Here is a 26,248-nt window from a genome sequence, read left to right on the forward strand (position 1 = left end):
TCATCATTGAGTTCGATTTACAAACCTTCTTTTGGTTTTGGGGGTTTTTTTTTTTTTTTTTTTATTTTCTAATAAAACTCTTCTCTAACAAACAAATACTAGTATACTATTACTAATATATAATATTAATATGAGGTGCAATGAAGTTTTTATGAATAAACTATAGTTTGAAAAATACTAAACATCTCGATTAAAAACCTACTTTACTTGAATTTTACTTTTTTTTTTTATTATTGGCACTTCTTCATAGCAAAGTTTGTCTTTTGTTTGTTTGTGTGTCTTCATTCCCAAGTTTTAAATAATCTTTTTTCACATATATACTCTTTTTAACATTTTTGTTCACAGTTTATTAACATTACCTATTATTCTCTCTATTCATTTCATATAACATCTATCAACCGAAATATCTGTGTTGTTTTTCTTCTTCTTCTTTTAACCTACACCACACACACACACATAATATACATACTAGTAGTAACTACTACTACTTCTACTACTACTACTACTACTTTTTATTGTTTATAATATTATTTATTAAAAGATTTAAATAGGTCAAATAAGAAGAATCTATCTAGCTAGATATCATTTTCATAAATGACATCAAATAATATAAAGAATCAAATGAATCATTTATCATTGGGTATAAAACATCAGAGGTCATCATCATCTCCACCAATCAATGCTTTGAGTGGAGGAGACCCATCAAGTGCATCGGCTACACCAAATATGCAATCACCATTATCTCCATTGTCACCACCAGTCATTGCAAAAGGTGTCAAACCAATTAACCCTGCAATGCAAAAGTATAGTAACAATGAACAAGTAAAGACTTCATTTGAACAATTAAAGGATGCATTGGGAGACTATGAATTTGATGGTGAAGTCGTCATTAAAGATGTAGACTCTGAAGAATACTCTTTATACTATGGCGACAGAGGAGGAGAAGATGATTATACAGATGATACAGACGATACAGATGACGCAGGTAGTGAAAGTATGGAAGAAGAAGAAATTGCAATTGTAAAGTCATCACCGCCAATTGGTAGAAATTATAGTCACTCTGTCAGCGGATATGCACCTTCTCCTACACGTCACGAACGTTCCGAGAGTACCATTATACATCCAGGTGTAGAATCACAACCAATCAAAGGACTCACAACAACCACTGCACTCAATCGTACACCATCCAAAGTATCAGTAACCGTCACTACTAGTAGTACTGGTAGTATGACTAGTCTAATCAATAATCTCACTCCTCCCTCTACTCCACCATCATCAACCACTTCACCTGTATTATCTCCAATCAACAACAATAATCATAACTCTCACTTGGTTTATAATCAAGGAGCATCTTCACCAGTCACTGTCAAACAAAATGATCGTGCCAATCAATTCAAAGAGGCAATCTCTTCAGAATACAAGAAAATGTTGGATAATCCAGATGAATTTAGAGCAGAGAAATTAAAACAAAGAAAATCTAAATTTTTTACAAAAGAGGGCAAGTAAAATAACAAATCAAAAGATAATACATACTATTTATTAACTTTTTTTTTTTCTATTTATTTTTTTAGATCTTGAACCATTCCATCCATCATCTGGAACATTAATGAAATCAAAATTTTATAAACAATTTATAGAAGAAAAAACAACAGCCATTCACGAAAATGTGGATAAATATAAATCAGATTTGATCAAAAATTATATATTAGAATTGACAACACATCGAAACAGTCCAATTACTTTTCAACTTGGGTCTACCAAACAACTACCTGTTTCATCACTTAAAAATTTAAAGGAAAAGGAAAAAGAAATAGAAGTTTTAGTCAACCACCAGAAGTTAGTTCAATGATTAACAAACCATTATCTGGAATGACTTTGGAATCTGTAATAACAAGAGAAAATAATAGAGATGGTGGAAATAAAAAAGTTCCACTTCTTGTTACAAAATGTATAGAATATTTATCAATTGAATCAGGTAAGAAATTGAAAAATGAAAAAATAATAATAGAAATAGAGAGAGAGAAATTAATTAATTTATATTTTATTTTTTATTTTAAGCATTAAAAACTGAAGGATTATTTAGAGTAGCAGGAAATCAATCAGAAGTTGAAACTTTAATGAAATCTTTACTTCAACATGGATATGATATACCAACAGGTTGTTGTGTTCATGTTGTTGCTAGTACACTTAAAAAATTCCTTCGTCAACTTCAAGTACCAGTATTTACATTTAAATATCATCATGAATTTATTAATAGATTTAGTAAGTAAAAAACAAATAATAATAATAATAATATTTATTTATTAATTCTTTTTATTTTTATTTTTTTTTCTTTAGAAATAACAAATGATTATGAAAGATTACAATCATTAAAAAAATTAATATTAGAATTACCAGATTATAATCAAAGAATTGTAAATCAAGTGATTAAATTTTTAGCATTGGTAACCAAACATAGCACAATCAATATGATGCATGCACACAACCTTGGACTCATGTTTGGTCCAACAATGATGAAAGCACCAGATGAAAATGAAATGTCAATCATGTTGGATACTAGTAGTCAAGTAATTACTTATTTAATTGAAAATTATTCTCAATTATTTCAAATGGAATAATAACAAAACAAAACAAAACAAACAACAAAAAACAAAATTAATAATATCAAATAATAATAATAATAATAATAATAATAATAATAATAATAATAATAATAATAATAATAATAATAAACAAATCTGTGTAATAGTAATAAAAATAATAATTTATTATTAAAAATTTAAATAAATAGTAGTAGTATTTTGCCTTTATTTTCTCTTTCTTTACATGACAATTTTAATATTTTGATTATTTAAATAAGAATAATCTTGAGCATCAAATTGTTTACAATAATTGTCAAGATAACAAATTCTTGGATGTACTTCTAATTTTTTTGGAAACATTCCAATGATGAAAGCCTTTTTACTTTGGATGACAATACAACCAAGTCTATCATTTTGAGCGTATACTTTGGACGTTGGTTTTTCATCCTTTATACAGATTATAAATTTTTCACCAATAAGAGAAAATGATTCCATTTTTTTGATACTCTTGAATCCTTTGACAATTTGATCGATCTCTCCTGGTTCTGGTGATTTATTATAAGCATAAACTTTACCATCCAATCCTAAAATTAATACTGATTGAAATAATTCATTTCCAAGGAAATCTTTAATTAATTGTTCATTAATTGTTTTTTTTGTTAAACTCATTTCTAAATGAAAAAAAAATTAATAAATTTGAAATTAAATAAAAAGGATTATAAATAAATATTTACTTTTTTTTTTTAATAAATAAATATTGATTGATTATGAAATAAATAAATAATATTATTGTCTTTTTAAATTTGATTGATGAAAGAGGAATTTGGATAAAGTAAAAAAAAAAAGTTTGTAATTGAAATTAAATACAATAAAAAAAACAATTTTGATGATTAAATTGATGATGGGGTCGGTATAATATAGATTAGAGACTAGATAGTGGAATGAATTAAAAAAAAGGGTATTTAATTTGAATGAAATAGTAGTGTAATATTGGATTGTTAGGTGTATGAAAAAAAAAGGTTAAACTATAATTAATTGGTAATTATTAGATTAGATTCTTGGGATAAGATGAATATTTGTGTTTTGATTAGGTAAAATAGGTTAATCAATGATGATGGTTAAAGTTAATAATGATGATTAAATTAATAATAATAATAATTAAAAAGAATAGTAGATAAGAAATGAAATTATGATAATTGGAGACAATATATAAATTCCATAGTGGTGTGTATGTTTAAATACATACATATAAATCATTAAACCAGGCTAGGTAAGTTGCTACCAACCAATACATATAATATATTCAAAAAAAATGTAAATCCATCAAAAATCGCATCATTTTCAACGCCCACTTTATTAGTAACACTAGTGATTTAAACACCCCCCCCCCCCCCCCCCCTAAATATATAAAAATGGTAGTTATGATGATGATATATTTACTCATATATCATTTGATTATTAGTAATGAATCTATTCAAAAAAACAGTGTTGAATCTATACCCCCTCACCCCAAAAAATTATAAATGCTTTAAATAATAATAGAGTAAATAAATAGATAAATAGAAATGATTTTAAAGATTATAGAAATTTTATAAAAATTATTAATTAATTTATTTGAGAGCTCTCGATTTCTTGACCAAATCGGATTTCCGATTAACCTTTTTTTTTTGTAAAACGAGCAATTCCGACGATGACATCAAAAAATCGTCATTATTATTTGTGAGCCCTATCAATGATTCACCATACTTTTCATCAATGTCTTACTTTTTAGATGATGCTCCGACCTTCTACTTTAATAGGTGTCATTATATTAGGTACCTCCTCATGTTTATGTAACACACAACAAATATAACAAAAATTATTATCTAACCACCTAATATCATCATCATCATCATTGTACACGAAAACAATATTATATTATAAAAACACAAATACCTCTTTCCTTCTTATCAGTTAGTTAGTTTGTTTAGTTTTTATATATATAATTTATCTCTCAAGAATGAAAGATAAAATAATTAATAGAAATGATGAAGATATGGAAGAAGGAGAATCACTATTATTAACAAAAGAACAATCGAGAACAATATTATTGGATAAAAAGGAATTATATGATGATGATAATTTAAGACAACGTACCATTCTAACCATCATCAAGATTATGACTATTGTTTTAATGGTTGGTTATCTAATTGTAACAAATACTTTATTCTTTACTGGTGGTCATATCATCTTTCTTAATCCAAATAATAATAATAATAGCACTTCATCTGATTCATCATCCTCTTCATCAAATTCAACTATAATACCACAATTTGATATGAATTATTTTTTCTTATTTTCATCGTTTGATGTATTATTGCTTTGTTGGACATCATGTATATTTTGGTTGATACCAATATTTACAGATGGATTTTTATATCATTTGGTATCATATATATTTACAATGATTGGTTTAATCTATTTGGTGATTAAATCTTCATTTGCCATTCCAATGTTGGAAAAGGGTAGTTATACACCCGAACAATTACCACCACAATCACCTTTGGCGTCGAGTAGTGAAAAGAGAGAATTGACTCTAATCTGTATTGCCAATGCAATTGGTATGACGATACTATTTATAGTACTTAATCTTTATACACTACGTGTGGCATATCGTAAACACCGTAGAGAACAAATAGAACAAGCTCGTAAATTAAAATTGGCAGAATCACAAGAAACCTCTGCCAACAAGGTTAAAAGATCGACTGAAATTAAAAATTCCAATGCCAAACGTCTAGCTTCATTGTCCAAACCAGAATTACCACTTATTTTGGCAGCCATGGTAGCACTCATCATATCGTCCATCTCTTCATTGGCAATCCCTGCCTTTTTTGGACAAATTGTTGAAGTTGTATCGACTACACGTAGTATGGCAACACTAAACAATTCAACCATTTCACTGCTAATCATTTTCATACTTGGTGGTATTGCCACTCTTGTAAGATCATGGTTATTTTATTTGGCAGGTCAAAAGTTTGTTGCTCGTATGCGTCGTGAACTCTTTGCTGCCATTGTTAAACAAGATATTGCTTTTTTCGATCAAAGTAGAACTGGTGAACTAGTTAATCGTTTGGCTTCCGATACTCAAGTTTTACAAAACACTGTCACCATCAATATTTCAATGGCTGTTAGATATTCAATTCAAGTTATTGGTTGTATTATTTTATTATTTATTACAAAGTAAGAGAAAAATAAGAAAAAACAAAAAAAAAAGAAATTCAAAACAAATAACTAATACTTTTTTTATTTTTATTTTTTTTTTCATTAGTTGGAAATTAACATTAGTAATGTTAAGTATAATACCAATTTTAGCAATTGGAGCAGTATTTTATGGTAAAAAAGTTAGATTACTTGGTAAACAATTTCAAGATGAATTGGCAAAAAGTTCAACCACTGGTGAAGAAGTCATTTCAAACATTCGAACTGTAAAGGCATTTTCAAGAGAAGAAAAATTTATAAATATTTATTCAAAAGATGTTCATGGTAGTTATTTAATTGGTAAAACTTTGGCTTTAGCAAATGGTGTTTTTGCTGGTGTTGTTTCAATTATTGCTCAAATTGCTATTTTACTTGTAATATATTAACAAAACAACAAAAAAGAAAATATAAATATATTATATTATTTTTTTATTAATTTTAATTTTCTCTCTCTCTCTCTTTTATTTTTTAGATTGTATATATTGGAGCACAACAAGTATTAAATGGTAAAACAACAACAGGACAATTGACAACATTTTTATTATATACATTGACAGTGGCAATGAGTTTGGCATTCCTTTCATCATTGTTTACAGATTTTATGCAAGCTATTGGAGCATCTGATCGTATCTTTGAATTGATGGACAAGATACCAACTATACCAATCAAAGGAGGAGAGAGAATAGAAAATGCAGTGGGTGTGATTGAGCTAAAGAATGTCAATTTTACCTATCCCACTAGAGCAGCTCAGGTATTACACGATATTACATTGACATTGCAACCAGGTACAATGACTGCATTGGTTGGTGGTAGTGGTGGTGGTAAATCAACGATTGTAGCTCTTATTGAAAGATTCTATGATACCGATAATGGATCAATTACATTGGATGGAGTTGATATTAAAAAGTTGGATCCAAGTTGGTACCGTTCAATACTTGGTTATGTTAGTCAAGAACCTTTATTATTTGCTGGAACGATCAGGGAGAATATAGCATTTGGATCGGAGAGTGCAACGATGCAAGAGATTATAGATGCAGCAACCAAAGCAAATGCACATCAATTTATTACACAATTTGATACTGGGTATGATACGATGGTTGGAGAACGTGGTGTTAGATTATCAGGTGGTCAAAAACAAAGAATCACCATTGCCAGAGCACTACTCTTAAATCCAAAAATATTATTAGCCGATGAAGCAACTAGCAGCCTTGATGCGGAATCAGAACATCTAGTCAAAGAAGCTATAGATAGATTAATGACCAATAGAACAGTATTAATTATAGCTCATCGTCTATCGACTGTTGTCAATGCCAACACTGTACTTGTCATTAATCAAGGTAGAATTGAAGAACGTGGTACTCATCATGAATTAATTCAAAATGAAAATGGTATTTATTATAATCTTGTTAAAAGACAATTAACAAATTAAAAAAAAATAGATAGAAAAGATAGAAAAATATCTTTTTTTTTGTAGCAAGAGAGGAGAATGGAACCGCTGAATCTGGATCGTGCAAAAAACGTCAAAAAAAAAAAATTTTGAAAAAATAAAATAAAAAAATCTTCTCCAACTACCCCTTTTTTTTTTTTTTTTTTTTTTTTTTCTTTTCCCACACTCTTCATCAGATAGGAGAGCTCTAGTAGTTTTTATTATATACCTATACTTATACATATATTATATATAATCAAAGTTCATTGAGATATATATATATAACACAAGTCTGTGTTTTTAACAGTACTATATAGATTCATTCATTTATTCATTTATTTCCCCCTTTTTTTTTTTTTGTATTATAGTAGTTTCTTCTTTTTCTTCTTCTTTTTCTTTTTCTATATATTGTAATATCATAAAGTTTTTTTTGTATAATGAATAGGAATACATCATCACCGAGTTCAACTAGTACTAGTTCAACAACATCTACTACTTCAACAAGTAGTACAACACAAAGAAACTATGGTGTCGACAATAACAATGGTCAACCAACATTACCAACACATGGATCAAACTCTAGAATCATGAGTGTCAATTTATTAGATGTTATTGGAAAACAAGATCATATTAAAAGTGATTTACTTGCAAAGAGTATGTAATATATATATATATTCCATTTCTTTACTTTATTTATTTACTTTTTACTTTTTTATAAGATCAAAAATCATTATTTGAATTAAAAAGAGAAATATCATTATCAAGTAAAAAGAATTTTACATTGGAAAGAGATATTAGAAATTTAGATAAAAAGATTGCATTGTTGATCAAGAATAGAATTACATTGGATGAAGTAATGAGATCAAGTGGTGATATTTTAGAGTTACAAAATCGTACGATTACAATTAAAGATACATCGGCAAGAGAACATTATGGTCAATTGTTTTATTTACTGCAAAACAATACAGCCTATATGGCAAGTTTGGCTAAATTGGTAAAGGTTGGAGAGATTGATAATCTTTTACAAACAGTCATGTTTACACTTTATGGTAATCAATACGAAGAGAATGAAGAACATCTTTTATTGTCAATGTTTCAAAAGGTGTTGATGGAAGAGTTTAAAGAGGCAACTAGTATTGGTAGTTTACTTCGTGCCAATACTGCTCTGACACGTATGATGACTACGTATACACGTCGTGGTCCAGGACAACAATACCTCAAACAGTCACTTACAAAGCCACTCGAGCTCATCACCAATCACAAGGATCTCAATCTAGAGATTAACCCATCGACAGTCTATGAAAACTATATCAACGAGTATGAAACCAAGACTGGTAAAATCTCTACCCTCAAACGTAAAGTGCCACCCGAAGAGTGTGCTAGCAACCCCGAGGTACAAGGTATTTTACAACCTCGTGTTCAAAAGTTGATAGAGATTGGTGACACTTTTATAGAATCGATTATCGGATCGATCGACTCGGTTCCCTATGGTATTCGTTGGATTTGTCGTCAGATTCGAGAATTGGTAAAGACCAAATTCCCACAAGCGACTCGAGCTCAAACCTGTGGTTTGATTGGTGGTTTTTTCCTACTTCGTTACATTAACCCTGCTGTAGTATCACCACAAGCTTTCATGTTGGTCGATGCCAAGCTCTCAAACAATACGAAAAAGAATTTGACCTATCCAGCAAAGATGATGCAAAACCTTGCCAACAATATAGAATTTGGTGGTGTCAAGGAGTTTTTCATGGCTCCACTCAACACATTCCTCGATCGCAACAAGGAACGTCTCAATGACTTTTTGGAACAACTCACCAATGTCGACAATCTCAATGATCACTTGTCACTTGACAAGTATATTGCTCTGGGACGTGTTGGTGATTCGATTTCAATCAACATTACACTCAATGAAATGTACTTTATCCATAGTCTGCTCGAGCAGCATATCCACACTTTGGCTCCAGATCCCGTTGACCCATTACGTATCATCTTGGCTGATCTAGGTCCCGCACCTGCTCAATTACCACGAACAGAAAATGCAAATGTCGAACTCAAACTTGCCAATCGCTTCGAACTCAACGAGTCACTCAGTATCAAACCCGAACAAATGTATAATGAGACCAAATATCTCTTGTTTACAGTTCTTCGTAGTCTTGCATCACACAAGGATAGTGGATCTATGGGAGACAATATGGGAGCTACACTTGCCGAAGTTGCCAAACATGCTGCCACCAACAAGAATCAAGATATTGTAGATTCTATCAAAAAGATATTGTTCAACTTTAAAAAACTATCATCTGAAGGCTACCTCTCTGAAGAGGACAATTACTCTCAACTGCGTAAAGATATTGTCGCAGAAATGTTAAACTATGAATCTCACATTGGTCGTACAGGTGTTGAACTCGACAAACTACGCCAAGTACGTCAAGCAATCATGGATCACAATCAATTTTTGCAACAACAACTCGATTCTTATGAAAAGTACTTGGTCAATGTACGTGAAAACTGTGGACCCGCCAACGACAAGAAAAACAAAAAAGACAAGAGCGACAAAAAGAGCAAGGACAAGTCGGGCGAAAAGCTAAAGAAACGTGGTCCATTCAAGTTTAGCTATTCACAATTGGAAAAGGACGGTATCATCCTCGAGAGTGAGGTACCAGAAGACCGTCGTTCAAATATCTACTTTAGCTTTTGTTCGGCTTCCCCTGGCATCTATGATGTTACCCTCATCTATCGTACTACATCTGTATCGGAAATTAAATTACATCTAGACGAACTTTTGGAATTACAAGCCAACCATCAATTGGATTATGAAACTGATTTCTTTAAATTAAATATTAATTTATTATTATTTTTATTAAATAAAACTTTTATTTAAAGAAATAAATAAAATAAAAAAAAAAAAGAAATTTTTTTTCCAGAGATTACGACATATTTCATTATTTTTATCTCTTCCCCATCACAATTATTTTTAAGTAGGTATATATATATATATATCGGTACCGAGAGAGAAATAATACAAACTTCCCCTCTTGGAAAACTATAAAAGGACAACTTTATTTTTGTTACAACATAATAAGCAAAGATAATGATTTATAATAATAATTGTCAACAAGTAATAATAATAATATTTGTAATACTTTCACTGTTTGTGATTGAATCAATGTCTTCTATGGATAAAACCAAAGTGACAAAGGTAGTGATTGGAGTTTGTTCAGCGTATGTTTCATACTCTACAAATTGTTTAGGTGGGGGAATCATAATACCATTGGTAAAAGATTATTATGCAGATGAAAAGATTGACTGCACACCAGTGGCCACAACAAACAACACATTAAGATGTATTGGTCTTATTCCTATTATTTGGTCACCAAATGTCCAATGACACTGATTATTCTCATCTTTGGATAACAACTTTGGCAGAACCGGTTGTTCCCGAGCTTTCTATAAAAATAGAAAGAATCAATTTATCTACAGTCTATGCTAGTTGGTCAATTAAAGGAGGTATGATATAATATATTATAATTCTCATATATATTAATATTAATATATATTTATTATACATTTAATAGGAAATCCAATATTGACATCCTATGATTTATATATTGATGATAAACGAGTTGTTTCAAATACTAGTACTACCAGTCTTCATTGATCATACGTTGGCAGGTTTCAGTAACTATACTCGAAAGTTTAATTTAGTTGCTGATTGTGATGGTTTCCTATCTCGAAAACTACCTCTTGGTTTAAATTTTCATATTTATCAAGGTTTGTAAATTTAAATATCAAAAAGAATAATTTTATTAATAACTATTCTATCTTTTTCTTTTTTTCTATTTGTAAAGAATTAAAATTTAATGTTAGAGTTGTTGGTATTGGATCAAGATCAGCTTTATTGGAATTGGTTGATGTTGTAGGAGATGATTATATGACCTCTTTCACATGAAAAGTGTAATAGATCCAATGTTCAACTCCAACCCAACACATTTTACATGGTCAAAGTATTTGGTATCAATGGATATAAAACATTATATTCATCCTATTTCAATTTTACACCCAATAATGTCAACATCACCGGCCTAAAAGCATATCAATATGATAATTCTCAATTTGTCATTGAATATGCTTCACGACAAAACAACAACAGTCAAACATTCTACACTGTCCTTGTCAATGATACAATCTATTGTCAACAAGATACAACTCCAAAACCATGTTTTGTTGGTTTGACCAAAGAAACATTGATCTCTCAATATACTATTCGTTAAAAAGTTACATCACTTCCAGATTCAATTGATCAACAAACAATTACATTGAATACTACTATTTTAAAAGGTATGAAAAAAATAAAAAAATATTTCAAAATATTAATATTAATTTTATTTTTTTTCCATATTTAGTTTTGAAACCACAACAAACTTTGGCAATCACCTCTTCTTCTTCTTCTTCTTCTTTATCTTGTACCATTACATTTATAATTGCTTTAATTATCATAGTTTTATTGTTTTAATTTCCAACAAAAAAAAAAAAAAAAATTGAAATTTTTAAATAAATAAATAAATATTTATTCTGGTTTTATTTATTTCAATTGAAAAGTTGGAGGGTATAGAAATCACCTGTTTATGATAATTGTGGTCGCCACAAACAAATTATATTTTTTTGTGATTTTTATTTAACATTTTATTAAAACAATTATTAATTTAAAAAAATTAAAGGTGAAAGTAGTAGATTTACAAGTTGAAATGAACTTAAACATCAGTCATTTCATCATCATCATTTGAAAATAGTTCATTGCGAATGCTTGCTGGAAGAGAGTCATACAAGTCCTGTGGGTTGAACTTTGGTAATGGTTTGGTGGAATACAATTCAGGCCATAGATCTTTTCCAAGTACCACTGGTTTGGGTTGTTCGACGAGTGGAAGCAGATGCTTCTTATCTTAATAACGCTCCTCTCTAAGCTCCAACATTCTTTCTAGTGGATAAAGAATGGGTCGAGAGAGGTGTCTCACGGTTTCCAACCAATCCAATCTCTGCTTGTCAAGTTGGTCAAAATGCTCAGATGAAACTTGAGATTGATAACATTCAAATGAAACAATTTCACTGTGTCGATTCTCCTGGGCCAACTTGTCACAAGCCAAAAAGTACGAGAGCTTCATCTTGGACCAATTACCAAAAAAACCACGATATTTACCAAGTCTGGTAACAATATCTTGCAATCTTTTAATCTCCAACGGATCTTGCGAGTCCAACGGTTGCTTGAGCAATGAATCCAAGTGGTCTTGGGCAGCTTTGAGTTGTTGCTTGACCAAATTGTTCTTGTGGTAACTGGTGGTCACACCTGATTGGAAGCAATATAGAATGAGAACCGTGTTGGATTGAAGATATCCCAGTGTGGGATCAAGTCGTTCAATTGACAGCTTGTAAGGATTTGGGGATTTCACTCTGGTGATTACCTCATCCTTGGATTGACCGTTGGAGGTGGATTGACCATTAGAGGTAGATCGATTGGCGGCGGCGTGGTCAGAAAGGTCCTCGTCATCAGAGAGGTCAGAGAGGTCTTGGTCGTCAGATATCTCTTCGTCAAGGAGGTCATCATAGTTGATGGCTTGGATCTTGGCCACTGGTTGAGACTCGGCCATTGGTTGGACAGGTTGGGGCTTGATGACTTTGGATACTTTATCGATAATCACATGAGGCGTGTATTCAAAATCGATGCCAGAATAGTAACATCTTGCCTTTAAAAAGAGCCAGAGACGAGTGAGAAAGGGTACGGTAATGTCAAATCCCATTGGATTGTCCAGATCTCTTGTTCGTAGACCATTACGTTTGTCATTATTTTCCTTGGCACGTCTCAAACGCGTATTGAGATAACTCTCCACCTTGTTGGAGATAAACAATTCTTTGAGTTCGTCAAAAGAGGGGTCGGCTAGAGACTGGTTGAATTCACTTTCGAAACCAATTGATCTAAGTAGGTTAGTGGACCACTTGACATTGGTGTTGAATTCGCGACATACCAGACGGATGTTATCCTGTAGGTAATTTGTGCTGTCGCGAAAACGGTCCAAGCTGGACTGGCAGTCAGAGAGTGGTTCGTCTACCATGTAGGCACTAGAGACAGCGCAAAGCCCCTTCTCCTTTTCTCGAATGTTGTTTAGATCAACAACATCGATCTCATGATCTCCAATCTTGGAGTGCATATCACGACGAGAACTATCAATAACGAGAGATTTGTGTAGAGTATCAACTCTTCTGTTGAATTGATATACTAATCTGTAGAGAGAAAAAAAAAAAAAAAAAAAGCTTAGTAAAAGTAATAAAGTGATTTTAATTATTAATTATTTAATATAATCAAAGATCTTACTTGCAGACTTGACATTGTGCCTTTTGTTTTTTGCAATCACATTCAAGTTCTGTTGGCAAATGGACCTGGTGGTGCCTGAGGAGCATCTGAACAACTTTCCATGGTCACATTTTGATTGGATCCATCATTATCGCAAGTTGGTGATGGGTTTTCTAAAGAAATGAAAAGAGAAAAGAAATGAGAAAAGGTTAATAAATGTAAATATATTAATTATATAATCGTACTTGTTCATTGTATACATACCAATCATATTAGAATTGAAAAGAATAAAATGTTTTTTTTTTTTAATAGTAATAATATTATTTGTATACTTTAGTTGAATTGATGAATTTAAAAGAAAGTAAAAAGTAGAGTATTTATAGTTTCTAAATGTTCTAAAGCCAATTTTTAAAATCAATCTAAAATCCCAAGTATTATTCTAAAATGATTACCTAATACCCAATTCTAAAATAGGAATATTTAATATGGTTTTGGATTTTTGATTTGATTTTTAGAGTAATAATGGTTGCTTTAAAACTATAAAGTAGTAGTCAGTTTATCAAAAAATATTATTCAAATCAATCTATTTACCTATAATTAAATAATATGTTATTCAGTATGTTGTCGACAAAATCATTGTCATCCATCCAACACTCTACAATCCATCTATGTATAGTACTAACATTTCTCTCTTTCAATTCCATCTCTCTTCTTCTTTCCAATTTTATTTTCTTTAGAGAATCTATCCCAACTTCCATCAGTCTCTGGTCATGCTATCCAAAATTCATACATCCAACCTATCCAATGTGCCAACAGGTGAATCAATGATTGCAGGTAAGAGGAGGATGTTGTGTTGGTGATATGAAAGTTTGGTTTTGAACCTTGACAAATCATTGCAATAGATATTACAACATGTTGGTGTACTATGGTGAATAGGATATTCAGTTTGGTGTTGAGATGAGGTTGAGCATAAGTATAAACTATTTGAAAGATATATAAATTGTTAGGCTAAAAGTCAATCAATGAATAAAAATAACAAACGTCATTATCAATTATAAATGAATATACTAGATAGTATATCATAGCTGCAGACACCACCTCGTTAACTTTACAATATCCTTTCCTTTTTTCTCATATTATTCTCACATCAATCAATATTGTTTATCTCTTCCTCACAACATGATTGAATATCTTTTGTCTTTGATATTTGTAAACTAAATACTTTGTTCTGCTCTTAGCCACCCACTCACCAAATTATATGTCGACCTTTTTTCAAGTTCTATCTGAAAGTACCTAAGATTTAGATCTATTGATTATCAAAAACTATCTTTTCTTCTTGTTTATCTTTTCCATCCAAACTTCATGACTCCATTTGCAGGATTTTAAAGTGTAGGTAGCAGGGTTGTAGGAAAGGATGAAATCTATTTTCTTACTTTTGTTGACGTTAATATTATTATTTATCATGATATTTGTTGGTGTTGGTGTTGTCATCATGTCGTTTCCTTCTAATCTCTCATTTTCTTTTTGATACTTTTTCTCATCCTACAATAAACAAATAATCAAACAAAGCTTTATTTAATATTGAATAATGATAAATACCGATCAAAATTGAGGGACTTAATATACTTAAATTGGAAATCTGTGCACTGAAAAAATTTAATTAATTATGCAACGGCGCGGAAGTGGGGATCGCCATCACAAGTCTCCGTACTGAGACATTCAAATGAACAGGGTTGATATTTGAATGTACAATTTAAAAAAAATTGAAATTGAGGAGGCTCCTATTAAAATAGTAGCCAAATGAACCAAACTTCTATTCATGATTCCATCGGGGGAATTTTTGGCCAAGAAAAAATTAGGGTCAAAACAGGGCAAAAAACCGCAAATTCAAGGCCCAATAGCTCTAGCGGCATAGCGTCGGTCTTGTAAACCGAAGGATATTGAGATAATGCATCAAAAAGTGATTATATGACCTTTTGCGTTGATCTTTTCGCTCCTCCATAGTGAAAACCATGCCCCTAGGGTTAAATTAGGGTCAAAACAGGGCAAAAAACCGCAAATTCAAGGCCCAATAGCTCTAGCGGCAGAGCGTCGGTCTTGTAAACCGAAGGTCAGGAGTTCGAATCTCCTTTGGGCCATCTTTGTTGCCAGTTTGTTGCCAGTATGTACTTTACTAAACTATGCTCTATCTTGTCGAGGGCCCTACGATATAGATAGTACTAGGATAGTAATAATCAAGATCTTATATAAACTATGGTTAGTCTTATAGATTGTATAGTGTTATATAAAATGTAATAATAATGAATGATGAGAGCTGTTGCTCGTTTGTAGGTGCGTGAGAATTGGGATTTTGTAAAAAAGGTCCATTCTCATTACAGTACCAAGCGAACCTTTGGGGAATAATTCACCAGTTTCAACCTTTGGGTTAAAGTCACCTCCAAGCTTTTTAACCAACGCTGTGATACTATCCAACTTGACCTTGTAGTATGGTTCATCGTACGATTGTTTACCAGCTTCTCCAAAACCAGTCTTTGGGATATCGGTAGCTCTAGCTCTGTCTTGATACAACATACCCTCTTCTTTGATATGTACGACAGCTAGGTAGAGATCGAAATTACACTTGTCGGCCATAGAGATGAATGTGTTGACGATGGTTTGATCACGACCTTTAAGTTTGGCCAATGTAAAACCGGCAGGTGCATAACTATGTTCTAAAACGTGAACCAGTTTTGATCTTTTTTTTGAGTGCTTCAATGATTTCCGATTCGACATGTTGGATAGCACCGATTGAAGCAACTTTGGCACCAACATCGATAGACTCTGCGGCACGTTTACCAGTACGTGACAAGTTGTAGGTTAAACAGAACAGCGACCTTGTCGAAGGGTCCACTGTTAAATAGATAGTGTCCACATAAGCATCACTGTATTGTCTGATGAGGTGAGTGTTACCAGCCATTCTCTTCTCTGCAACTACATCATAGACACCACGGTTATAATCTAAAACCAGACGATCACCTCGTCTCGATAAAGGAGGTTTGACCATAGATTCAAAAGGTTACAGAGATGAGGCCTAAATATCAAACATCATCATCATCATCATAATGTTCAATCTATATATAAAAGAGTTAAAATATGCAATTGTTTGTACCAATGAGAGATACATACTCTGAGAGAGGAGGAATAGATAACAACTACCAAATTTGATCAACAACGAAAACATTGATCTCTTTTTTCGTTTTTTTTTTAAATTTTTTTTCTAATTTATTTATAATTAATTAAAAGGAATCTTTTAGATGTAGGATAATATAAATAAAGTTGATTACCAATTAAATTTGAATCTATAGAAATTGGAATATCATCATTTGATTTAATTTGATCGATTGATGTCTTTAGATAGGTACCAGTTTTGATACAATAGAAATCCATCATTGCAACTACTGTGTTTTCATCCTCTTCTTGATTAATGACATAATGAACTAGAATAGATCCTAATCTCTTTACAAATCCTTTAATCTTTATTGGATCTAGAGAGAAATCAAGTGACCACTTGTCTTGTGAACCGAGAGATTGAACGATAATTGAATTTTCAGTATAAATGATTAAATACTCATCATCAACCAATACTTGATAGACTTTGCAAGAAAATGGAAATACTTGTCCAATTTCATTTGCCAATGGTAATGATTCATCATCATTATTATTATTATTATTATTATTATTATTATTATTATTATTATTATTATTATTATCTTTTAATGGTCGAATGGAAATCAAATTTCTACCTCGCAAATAAGTATGTAGAATCAGTTGATTTGATTTTAAATGAGGATAGACCAATAAATATTCTTCATTTAATATTCTTGTAAATCTACAAATAGCCAACATTTTATCATTATTACTTTCCAAAGAATAAAGAGATACTTGAATTTCTCTTTCAATTTGTTGAATCATTGTTATATAATTACAATTTAATATAAATGTTGATCTTTTTGCTCCATCAATACATTTAAATCCAATAGTCTTTTTTAAATTTAATTTTTTTTCTAAATATATATAGAAAAAAGAGTATATTAGTATACTTTTTTGTATTAATTTTTATAAATATATTTTTTTTTACCATTTAATTTTAATATATTATAATAATATTGATCAATATCTGTATTGATTATTGTAAATAAAGTATCTTTATCATTGATTGATTCATTTGTAATTGATTGACTATAATCTATTGATTGATCTGTTGATTCTATTGATTGATCTATAGTAAAGAGTGTAAATCTTTGTTTTACAATGTCATTGTGAATGAACCAACTCTTGTTTGGATTGCTTTCTTCTAAACTATCAATATCATACAAGAATGATAATTGATTTGTTGAATCAAATGATATATCTTTAATTGTTACATCTCTTCCTGTTTGTGCAAATAATGGTAAAGATAAAGATTCCATTCTGAAAAGTAAATGATTACTCGTCTTGATCGTTTTTTTTACATATCTACATTTTTATTTTATTTTTTCTTTTTTTTTTTTTTTTTATACATAAGTAATTAAATATTCTGGATAAGCTCTACCCTAATAAATAATAATCCTTAATATTAATAATCTATATATATAATTTCTAATTTTGGTTTCTATTTTTCTTACATTCTCATAAACAATAAACATTTGACCACCACCACCTTTACAACTATCATAGGTATTTAATAAATCTATATTGGATAGAGCTTGATTATTTGAACTATGACCAACCAATACACGACAATAGAATAATTGTAATTTACCAGTTGTTGGGACGTGATGAACATAGCCACCATGACTATAGGAGGCATTTTGAGCAAAATAGAGACCCTTGCCATAAGAGCCAATGGCAGAGAATTTGACATCAAATCCAATATCAGAGTCGTAAATGACCGATGGTACTACTTGTTTGCATCCATGATATAATTGATTCTCCAAGATGGAAGGGTTCCATACATTATACTTTTTGGCCAACATATCGGCTTTGGCCTTGTAGAACCTCCATAGTCTTTTGTTTTGAATTCTCTCTACTTTTTCTATGGTATTGCCAGGTAGCGTTTCTTTGAAATGAGTGGCAATTTCATAATATTCGGTTGTTCCCTTTTCACATTGTACAACTCTAGTTGGTTCTTTTTGTGGTAATAACCAATAATGTGGAAAGTCTCTTTGTTCTATTATACTTGTCATTTCATCTTGATCAATTATATATATTGGTGATGGCAAAGATGGTGATGAAGGTTTATCATATTTTTTTACCTCTATATCTTTTGTTGTTGTTTTAGTTGTTTTAGTTGTTGTAGTAGGAAGAGTCAGAGTATTATTTGATAACATAATCATATCATTTGTTTGGTTTTTTAGTTTTGTTAGAATAGATTTGATATCATCGCCATCGTCATCTAGATTAATGACAGATTGTTGTTTTCTCTTTCTCTTTTTATCATCTTTTATATCATCATCATCGTCACTGATTATTATTATTTCTTGTTTGTTTATCATTATCACATTGACATGAATGAAACGACAGAGACTCTAAATTTTTGTATTTGGTGAATTCTTGGAATTTTTATTAATTAAATTTAATAAATCTTGGTTGTAGATAGATAGATAGATAGATAGATATATTTATATTGATTATTATTGCCGATCTTGAAGAAATAGTCCAATAATTCCTGAATACCAATTGTTGATTGATCTTTGGTATTCAATTGCCAACAGGCATGTTCAATGTCAATCCTCTATATTCCTCTGATTATTATTTCTTGTTGTTTATCACTTTGCAAATGAAGCATTGATAAGCAGAACAAATTCATGAAATTTTTGTATGTGAAATTCCATTTTTATTAATTAAATTTGTATGTACAATATATATTTATTTATATATTTATTTATTTATTTATTTATGTTAGTCGTCTTCATCATAGTCACCATTATCACACCCATAATCATTATCATCATAATCTTCTTCTTCAACTTGTGACTGATTATTGGTGCGAGAATTGTTAGCCAATGGCTCAAGTGTAGGTTTGACCGCCTTCTTCCGGTAGAGTCGCTTTCGTCTGATCTTTTCCAAGTGATGGAAATGGCATTTGGTCTTGTTGCGTGCATATGTGGCAATGCCTTCACCACATAATTCTCCGTTGGTGGTCGTTGCTTTGCATGTATTTTTGCGCAAATATTTCAATTCTTGGGAACGAAAGATACAAGCGACACTGCAATAAGGAGCATCTTCGGGACTCCCAAACAATACCTTATCAATATTGGATACTTTTTTTCCACATTCCGTCCCGTCTGGGTATACGTATTGGCAGTATACAGGACCAGATTTCTTCCAGACTCTCTTTCTCTTTTCTAGTACATCTTTTTTGGTTGGTGGCTTTTTCGCGACTCGTCTGGTTGGTGCAACTTTACGTTTGTTATTATTATTGTTATTGTTGTTGTCATTGTTGTCATCGTCATCGTTGTCGTTGTCGTTGTAGTTGTTGTTGTTGTTGTTTGTTGTTGTTGTTGTTTTGATCAACGTCATCGTCATCGTTGATGTTGTCATCGGATGGTAGAGATAAGAACATATATATACTTGCCCTCTACACTGAATGGTTCGACCCTGTGAAGTATTTGGATGCTTGAAGAATTAATTAGTTGGCTGTCATATATGTGCTTTTATATATATATATATATATATATATTTATATTTATATTTACCCGTTAACCCGTATTCTGTCATTTCTGAAGACAGTGCAATTAGAGTTGCTATTTATCGTCTTGTCATGATACTCATACTCGACACGATGAATAGCATTTTCTAGAATCGAGGAACCATCTGGTAGAATGACGTCATTAAACTTGATACGATTGGCAAGCTTTCTTATGATATCACCAGCAGGCTCACTTGTAGTCCAAGAAGGCTTGGATTCCTTGTTGTTCTGGAGAATTCCGGCCATTTCCTCAGTGACGGGACCTATGGGATAGGCATAATCGTTGATGGTGTTGGTGTTGGTGTTGGTGTTGGTGTTGGTGTTGGTGTTGGTGTTGGTGTTGGTGTTGGTGTTGATGTTGGCTTCAAGATACTTTCTCTTGTTCTTGAGTTTCGAGATGACCCGAGATTCAGGTTCCTTGGAAAACACGTACTTTATGAAATAACGAAAGAGTCGAGCACGCTTGGCACTTTCGAGGAATACAGCGAGGTTCTTATCAGTAACGACGGTTGGAAGCCAGAACAATGGAGAGAATTTGTTGAATGTCATCTCCTCCTCGATGAGACGATCGATTTTCTCTGGAATGTCTCTGATGGAGGCTTTAAGATATTCGATGTAGTCCTCGAATACAAGAGGATGATCTTTTAGGAAAGAAATTGGATGAGGCTCCAACCCACAATGTACTCGCATCAAGTTGGCATCATGTAATAGATGTGCTAACAATAGTTTTCGACGCGCCAACTCGACAATAAGCTCACTTGGTGGGAATAGAGTAATAAATTGGCATTTCACTGATTTGGCATAATCGTACTCTTTCCAATATTCTTTCATCACGTATGGCACGATCAATACCAGTCATTACCAGGTTAAATGGCTGTCCATTGAATATGACTCTATATTTGTTGATGGCATCCATAATAATGATTCTATATATAGGTAGAAATTTGTTAGAGTCTGTATCTATTTATTCTATTCTATTCTATTCTATTCTATTCTATTCTATTCTATAGCTTACCATTTTCTTCTGGACTATTTTCTTCACCAAGTTCTACAGTTACAGTTGCGAGTTGAGGGACATCCATGTCCACGGGAGGTGAATATGTGGTGGACGCACTTGGAAGTGCATGTTTTGCAAACAGATATCCAAGCAAGTGGCAATGGTCAATGTCCTTTGATTCAATCGTTAATGGTGGTCTATTATCTTCTTGGTTGGAAGATGGGGTGGTAGACGAGGTCGATGTTGACCCAAGTGCATTAGTCAAGGAACGACCAGAGGTTGACGAGGTCGATGTTGACCCAGATACATTGGACAAGGAAGAACTATTAGAGGAATGGTCGCTATGCTAAGAAGAGGAAGAGGGGATGATCAATGAAGGACGACTCGAAGTAAATGAGGTCGATGAGGACAGATGTGAAGAATGAATATTCGAGGTGCTAGCAGAATATTTATCACCATTATCCATATTATAGTCTCCATCTCTGTCTAGATCTAGAGTACGACTCGAGCTAGAACCAGAAGTGGACGAGGTTGTTGTTGACACATTGACGAGCTCTAGTGGAGCTTGGGTAATAGGTCTTGGCGGAGGATCCTTGATTGTTCTGATTTGAGTAATATATCTGTTAATGTATTATAATAATATGTTGCCCATCTCTCTTTCTCATCTACAGAGTTTTCCTCTCCAGGTAATCTCTTGAATGCAGTGGTTTTGTATACTTTGGCTAATCTATTTGTTACTCTAACTATAGAATACATAATTTATATATATATATATAAGTTTACACGTTGTTTGTGTAATATAGAACTAGTGTACATACCTTGATAGGGGCTATTACTATTATCGTTATTGTTGTTTCCATAATTATTTATCACCATTCTTCGAGGTTTATTGTTTGATATATGTCATTGTTGTTGCAACCACTTGATAAGATAGGGCTTAACCATGCAGTGTTGGTTTGATTACTTGATAGATGTTAGAGTCTCTAGAGGAATCACCATTCTTCTAGGTTTATTGTTTGATACATGTCATTGGTGCTGCAACCAATTGATGAAACTCGTGCACCTCGATTTTTTTGCAAATATTTGGGTATTTTGTAACAAGGGAGGAGGTACCTCTCATAGAGAGAGATAGTGTACAATCGAGGGATCAGTATAGTTTATTGGTGTCTAGATGATTAATAGATCTATATATCTGTATAATAATTATTTAATATTGTTTAATATCTGTAACCTTCTGGCCATCGAGGTATTCAGCTTGAGCAGGGGTGAGGGTGGTGTCTAGCCAATGCTAGTGGTACAACTGGAAAGCATGTTTGTGGTTCTGTTCAGCAGACATCTGTCGTCTCCTGTGAGTGTAGCGTCTTGGCTGGAGGAGATGCCTCTGGCATGATACCCTCACCATTCATCATCCCTGACATTGACTTGACTCTGATTACTACCTACTCCTGCTCACCATTCTGCAACTCATCCATCCAACATTCAGCTGTTTCACCTTCAAGATGCCTCTCATGACAAGAGAGATATCATATCTTGCTCCTCCTTTGTCCTGTGTAATCAATGTACTACTAATATAATATTAATTAATCATTAGATTTTTTATATCTATATAATTTATTTTTAAGATTTGTTTAGTATCTGTAACCTTCTGGCTTAAATGGACCAGCAACGGCGATATCGAGGTATTCAGCTTGAGCAGAGGTGAGGGTGGTAAGCTTGGCACCGAGGATACCGAGATGGAGACGGGCAACTTCTTCGTCGAGGATCTTTGGGAGGAGATGGACACCAACAGAGTACTTGGAGGTTTCGGTCCAGAGGGCAATTTGGGCGAGGGTTTGGTTAGAGAAGGAGTTGGACATGACGAAAGATGGATGACCAGTAGCACAACCAAGGTTGACGAGACGACCTTCAGCGAGGAGGAGGATGTGACGACCATTCTTCATGGTGTAACGATCAACTTGTGGCTTGATGTTGATCTTGGTGGCGTTGGCATTCAACCAAGCAACGTCGATTTCGATATCGAAATGACCAATGTTGCAGACGATGGCGTCTTCCTTCATCTCTTCGAAGTGACGAGCAGTGATGATATCACGACAACCAGTGGTGGTAACGAAGATGTTGGCTTGTGAGGCAGCCTCTTCCATGGTGACAATTTGGTAACCGTCCATACAAGCTTGGAGAGCGTTGATTGGATCGATTTCAGTGATGAGGACACGGGAACCCATCTTGGAGAGTGATTGAGCACATCCCTTTCCGACGTCTCCATAACCAGCTACCACGGAGATTTTTCCTGCAATCATGACATCAGTAGCACGCTTGATACCATCGATGAGAGATTCACGACAACCATAGAGATTGTCAAACTTGGACTTGGTGACAGAGTCGTTGACGTTGATGGCTGGAACCTTGAGACGTCCTTCCTTGTGCATACGGTGGAGGTTGTGGACACCAGTGGTGGTTTCTTCAGAGATACCCTTGATACCACCGAGGAGTTGTGGGTATGAAGCGTGGATGAGGTTGGTCAAATCACCTCCGTCGTCCAAAATCATGTTCAATGGCTTACCGTCTTGGAAGATGAGGGTTTGCTCAATGCACCAGTTGTATTCGGCTTCAGTCAAACCCTTCCAGGCATAGACTGGGACGCCAGTGGCAGCGATGGCGGCAGCAGCGTGATCTTGAGTGGAGAAAATGTTGCAGCTAGACCATTGGACTTCAGCACCCAAAGCAGTCAAAGTTTCGATCAAGACGGCAGTTTGGATGGTCATGTGGAGACAACCAGCAACACGGGCACCCTTTAAGATTTGGGCTGGGCCGTACTTTTTACGGAGAGCCATAAGACCTGGCATTTCATTTTCGGCCAATTCGATTTCCTTACGACCCCATTCAGCGAGGGAAATATCTTTAACCTTGTATGGAAGCTTCTTTTCTTGTGACATTTTTTTAAATAACTAAGTTGTAAAGTAGTAATTGAGAGAGAGAGAGTTTTGAATTGAATGTTAGTAATTTGAAAAAAAAAAGGTCATATTTATATTTGAAAAATGTAATGGTTGAAAAAATTCGAGATCCCGATCATAGGGATGGTAGAGGTATGTAGTATATCTATCTTACCAATTTGTGGATCGGTGATTATATATAGAAATAAGAAAAAAAAAAATTGACAATTACTTGTTGTTATTGTTTTAAAAATGAATGAAAAAAAAGTAAGCATGTTCCAAAAGGACCCTCCTCAAATTAAATTTGATAAAAAAAATAAATAGGGGGTCTCTCTGCTGCAACAAAAGAGAAGAGAGAGAGAGAGAGGATAGGGGTATCCTATAGGATGGGGTGGTGTATATCTATTGTTGGTGTCATTAAATGTGTGTGTTTTGTATTTTTTACTAATAATGTCGTCAAATCACCATTCACCTCGTTTTTTTTTACTTTTTTTTTCGTATGAAGAGAAGTGTATTGCAACATCATATGTCCAATGTACATTGGAAAAAGAAGAAGAAGAAGAAGAAGAAGAAAAAGAAAAAATTTTGTTGTTGTTGTTGATGATGAGTCATCTTGCTTGTTTTACTAATCATCATTATTAACTATCTGACTTGTAGTACTACTGAGAAAAGAGAGAGATAATATAATTATTTATATCACTTTGTGTGAACATTACCTTTGACTAGCTTTGTGAAACTAAAGAAAAATAGACGACGATCAACTTGATTTTGAAGCTTCATTCGTTGTTCCATTTTGAAAAAATTTCATTTTTTTTTATTTTTTGTCTATTTTTCTTCTTTTAGTGAAAAGTCAACTTCGTTCGATTGTCTGATGAGTCATTGGTTTTGTCCAAAAGGAAAGAAAGAAATCGGTTGTTTGTTCGAAAATAAAGATCTTGTAAATACTATATCAAATGATATTCTATAGTATTTTTGATTGTCTCTCTCTTCTCTTTTGCTCAAAGAAAAGTAATAGTTATAGTTGTTCAATAAAATTTAATGACCCCCTCCTTTTTGAGACAACCTTTTTTTTTTAATTCATTTTTTTCAAACTTTTCTTTATTCTTCAAGTCGACCAATACCCTTTCTTTACTGTACACTTTTTGAGGTTTTACTTTTTTTAATTAAAATCATATTTTTATTTTATTTGTATATATAGTTGTAATAATAAAACTCTCTCTTCTCACTCTTACAAGTCTCTCATCTATCTTTTCTTTACATAATCTTTTTATCTTTTTAGACATATATAAATAACATTACAACAAAATGGAAAGTAAGTAAAACAACAAACTATATCAATTCTTTTTCTTTTTTTTTCAATCTTTCTTATTCTCTCTCTTTCTGTCATTTTAGATCAATTATTTCAATTAAAATTCACAAGTAAACAATTAGAGAGACAATCTAAAAAATCAGAACAGAGTGAAAAGGCACAGAAACTTAAATTGAAAAAAGCTATAGAACAAGGAAATATGGATGGAGCACGTATCTATGCACAGAATGCAATCAGAGAAAAGAATCAAAGTTTAAATTATCTACGTTTGGCATCACGTATTGATGCTGTTGCTTCACGTGTCGAAACTGCCATTAGAATGAAGTCGGTCACTGGTTCAATGGCAAATATCGTAAAGTCAATGGAGAGATCGATGCGATCAATGGATCTAGAAAAAATAACTCAAGTTATGGATCAGTTTGAACGTCAGTTTGAAGACTTGGACGTTCAATCGGTCTATGTCGAAAATGCAATGAATCAAACTACCACCCTTTCTACTCCTGCCGATCAAGTCGATCTACTCATATCTCAAGTCGCCGACGAACATGGACTTGCTCTTGGAATGCAAATGGGTTCTGTCCCTTCTGAAAAGGTTCAACAAGTTGAAACTGATGAATTAACTGAAAGATTAAATAGATTAAAACAAAAGAATTAAATAAATTTTTAAAAAAAAGTAGTTGTCCCATAAAAACTCACTTCAAATTAAACTTGCATTCTA

At 32.6% G+C, this 26,248-nt stretch overlaps 14 protein-coding genes and 1 non-coding gene across 15 annotated transcripts; 7 read left to right on the forward strand and 8 right to left on the reverse strand.

Annotated features, from left to right (window-relative positions):
* Nucleotides 1-594: 594 nt before the first annotated feature.
* On the forward strand, nt 595-2,618 carry gacY (RhoGAP domain-containing protein; the record flags this gene model as incomplete). Its single annotated transcript, XM_004354422.1, has 4 exons — nt 595-1,502; nt 1,824-1,975; nt 2,059-2,262; nt 2,338-2,618. The coding sequence occupies 4 exons, from the start codon at nt 595-597 to the stop codon at nt 2,616-2,618; spliced, it is 1,545 nt and encodes a 514-aa protein (XP_004354474.1).
* Nucleotides 2,619-2,822: 204 nt separating this feature from the next.
* On the reverse strand, nt 2,823-4,388 carry DFA_10575 (uncharacterized protein; the record flags this gene model as incomplete). The annotated part of the gene is made up of 2 exons (XM_004354423.1): nt 2,823-3,253; nt 4,367-4,388. The coding sequence occupies 2 exons, from the start codon at nt 4,386-4,388 to the stop codon at nt 2,823-2,825; spliced, it is 453 nt and encodes a 150-aa protein (XP_004354475.1).
* Nucleotides 4,389-4,581: 193 nt separating this feature from the next.
* On the forward strand, nt 4,582-10,123 carry DFA_10576 (RasGTPase-activating protein; the record flags this gene model as incomplete). Its single annotated transcript, XM_004354424.1, has 6 exons — nt 4,582-5,801; nt 5,890-6,193; nt 6,292-7,207; nt 7,294-7,327; nt 7,691-7,899; nt 7,965-10,123. 6 exons carry the CDS (start codon nt 4,582-4,584, stop codon nt 10,121-10,123), a joined length of 4,842 nt encoding a protein of 1,613 aa, XP_004354476.1.
* A 496-nt stretch (nt 10,124-10,619) lies between these two features.
* DFA_10577 (uncharacterized protein) lies at nt 10,620-12,082 on the forward strand (the record flags this gene model as incomplete). The annotated part of the gene is made up of 7 exons (XM_004366057.1): nt 10,620-10,749; nt 10,882-11,013; nt 11,091-11,158; nt 11,196-11,469; nt 11,518-11,580; nt 11,646-11,705; nt 12,033-12,082. The coding sequence occupies 7 exons, from the start codon at nt 10,620-10,622 to the stop codon at nt 12,080-12,082; spliced, it is 777 nt and encodes a 258-aa protein (XP_004366114.1).
* A 100-nt stretch (nt 12,083-12,182) lies between these two features.
* On the reverse strand, nt 12,183-13,442 carry DFA_10578 (uncharacterized protein; the record flags this gene model as incomplete). The annotated part of the gene is made up of 3 exons (XM_004354428.1): nt 12,183-12,217; nt 12,437-12,545; nt 12,699-13,442. 3 exons carry the CDS (start codon nt 13,440-13,442, stop codon nt 12,183-12,185), a joined length of 888 nt encoding a protein of 295 aa, XP_004354479.1.
* A 206-nt stretch (nt 13,443-13,648) lies between these two features.
* On the reverse strand, nt 13,649-13,856 carry DFA_10579 (uncharacterized protein; the record flags this gene model as incomplete). Its single annotated transcript, XM_004354430.1, has 2 exons — nt 13,649-13,758; nt 13,850-13,856. 2 exons carry the CDS (start codon nt 13,854-13,856, stop codon nt 13,649-13,651), a joined length of 117 nt encoding a protein of 38 aa, XP_004354482.1.
* A 302-nt stretch (nt 13,857-14,158) lies between these two features.
* Nucleotides 14,159-16,216, reverse strand: DFA_10580 (uncharacterized protein; the record flags this gene model as incomplete). Its single annotated transcript, XM_004354432.1, has 5 exons — nt 14,159-14,176; nt 14,376-14,565; nt 14,910-15,127; nt 15,760-15,804; nt 15,962-16,216. The coding sequence occupies 5 exons, from the start codon at nt 16,214-16,216 to the stop codon at nt 14,159-14,161; spliced, it is 726 nt and encodes a 241-aa protein (XP_004354484.1).
* Nucleotides 15,651-15,723, forward strand: DFA_10581. The gene has a single exon. It is a non-coding gene; the product is annotated as a tRNA-Thr (tRNA).
* Nucleotides 16,217-16,289: 73 nt separating the features above from the next.
* DFA_10582 (uncharacterized protein) lies at nt 16,290-16,541 on the reverse strand (the record flags this gene model as incomplete). The annotated part of the gene is made up of 1 exon (XM_004354434.1): nt 16,290-16,541. One exon carries the CDS (start codon nt 16,539-16,541, stop codon nt 16,290-16,292), a length of 252 nt encoding a protein of 83 aa, XP_004354486.1.
* Nucleotides 16,542-16,846: 305 nt separating this feature from the next.
* DFA_10583 (uncharacterized protein) lies at nt 16,847-18,033 on the reverse strand (the record flags this gene model as incomplete). Its single annotated transcript, XM_004354435.1, has 2 exons — nt 16,847-17,628; nt 17,703-18,033. 2 exons carry the CDS (start codon nt 18,031-18,033, stop codon nt 16,847-16,849), a joined length of 1,113 nt encoding a protein of 370 aa, XP_004354487.1.
* An 84-nt stretch (nt 18,034-18,117) lies between these two features.
* DFA_10584 (uncharacterized protein) lies at nt 18,118-21,125 on the reverse strand (the record flags this gene model as incomplete). Its single annotated transcript, XM_004354436.1, has 5 exons — nt 18,118-18,156; nt 18,229-19,066; nt 19,539-20,183; nt 20,302-20,487; nt 20,668-21,125. 5 exons carry the CDS (start codon nt 21,123-21,125, stop codon nt 18,118-18,120), a joined length of 2,166 nt encoding a protein of 721 aa, XP_004354488.1.
* Nucleotides 21,126-21,374: 249 nt separating this feature from the next.
* On the forward strand, nt 21,375-21,641 carry DFA_10585 (uncharacterized protein; the record flags this gene model as incomplete). Its single annotated transcript, XM_004354437.1, has 1 exon — nt 21,375-21,641. One exon carries the CDS (start codon nt 21,375-21,377, stop codon nt 21,639-21,641), a length of 267 nt encoding a protein of 88 aa, XP_004354489.1.
* A 1,278-nt stretch (nt 21,642-22,919) lies between these two features.
* sahA (S-adenosyl-L-homocysteine hydrolase) lies at nt 22,920-24,224 on the reverse strand (the record flags this gene model as incomplete). Its single annotated transcript, XM_004354438.1, has 1 exon — nt 22,920-24,224. One exon carries the CDS (start codon nt 24,222-24,224, stop codon nt 22,920-22,922), a length of 1,305 nt encoding a protein of 434 aa, XP_004354490.1.
* A 107-nt stretch (nt 24,225-24,331) lies between these two features.
* Nucleotides 24,332-25,253, forward strand: DFA_10587 (uncharacterized protein; the record flags this gene model as incomplete). The annotated part of the gene is made up of 2 exons (XM_004354439.1): nt 24,332-24,374; nt 25,189-25,253. 2 exons carry the CDS (start codon nt 24,332-24,334, stop codon nt 25,251-25,253), a joined length of 108 nt encoding a protein of 35 aa, XP_004354491.1.
* Nucleotides 25,254-25,526: 273 nt separating this feature from the next.
* Nucleotides 25,527-26,185, forward strand: vps46 (SNF7 family protein; the record flags this gene model as incomplete). The annotated part of the gene is made up of 2 exons (XM_004354440.1): nt 25,527-25,533; nt 25,614-26,185. The coding sequence occupies 2 exons, from the start codon at nt 25,527-25,529 to the stop codon at nt 26,183-26,185; spliced, it is 579 nt and encodes a 192-aa protein (XP_004354492.1).
* Nucleotides 26,186-26,248: the final 63 nt, after the last annotated feature.

This window comes from Cavenderia fasciculata (genome assembly GCF_000203815.1).
Source record: "Cavenderia fasciculata unplaced genomic scaffold Scf_EU5ZYIE02H8LDV-5, whole genome shotgun sequence".
In the NCBI taxonomy this organism is placed as follows: Eukaryota; Evosea; class Eumycetozoa; order Acytosteliales; family Cavenderiaceae; genus Cavenderia; species Cavenderia fasciculata.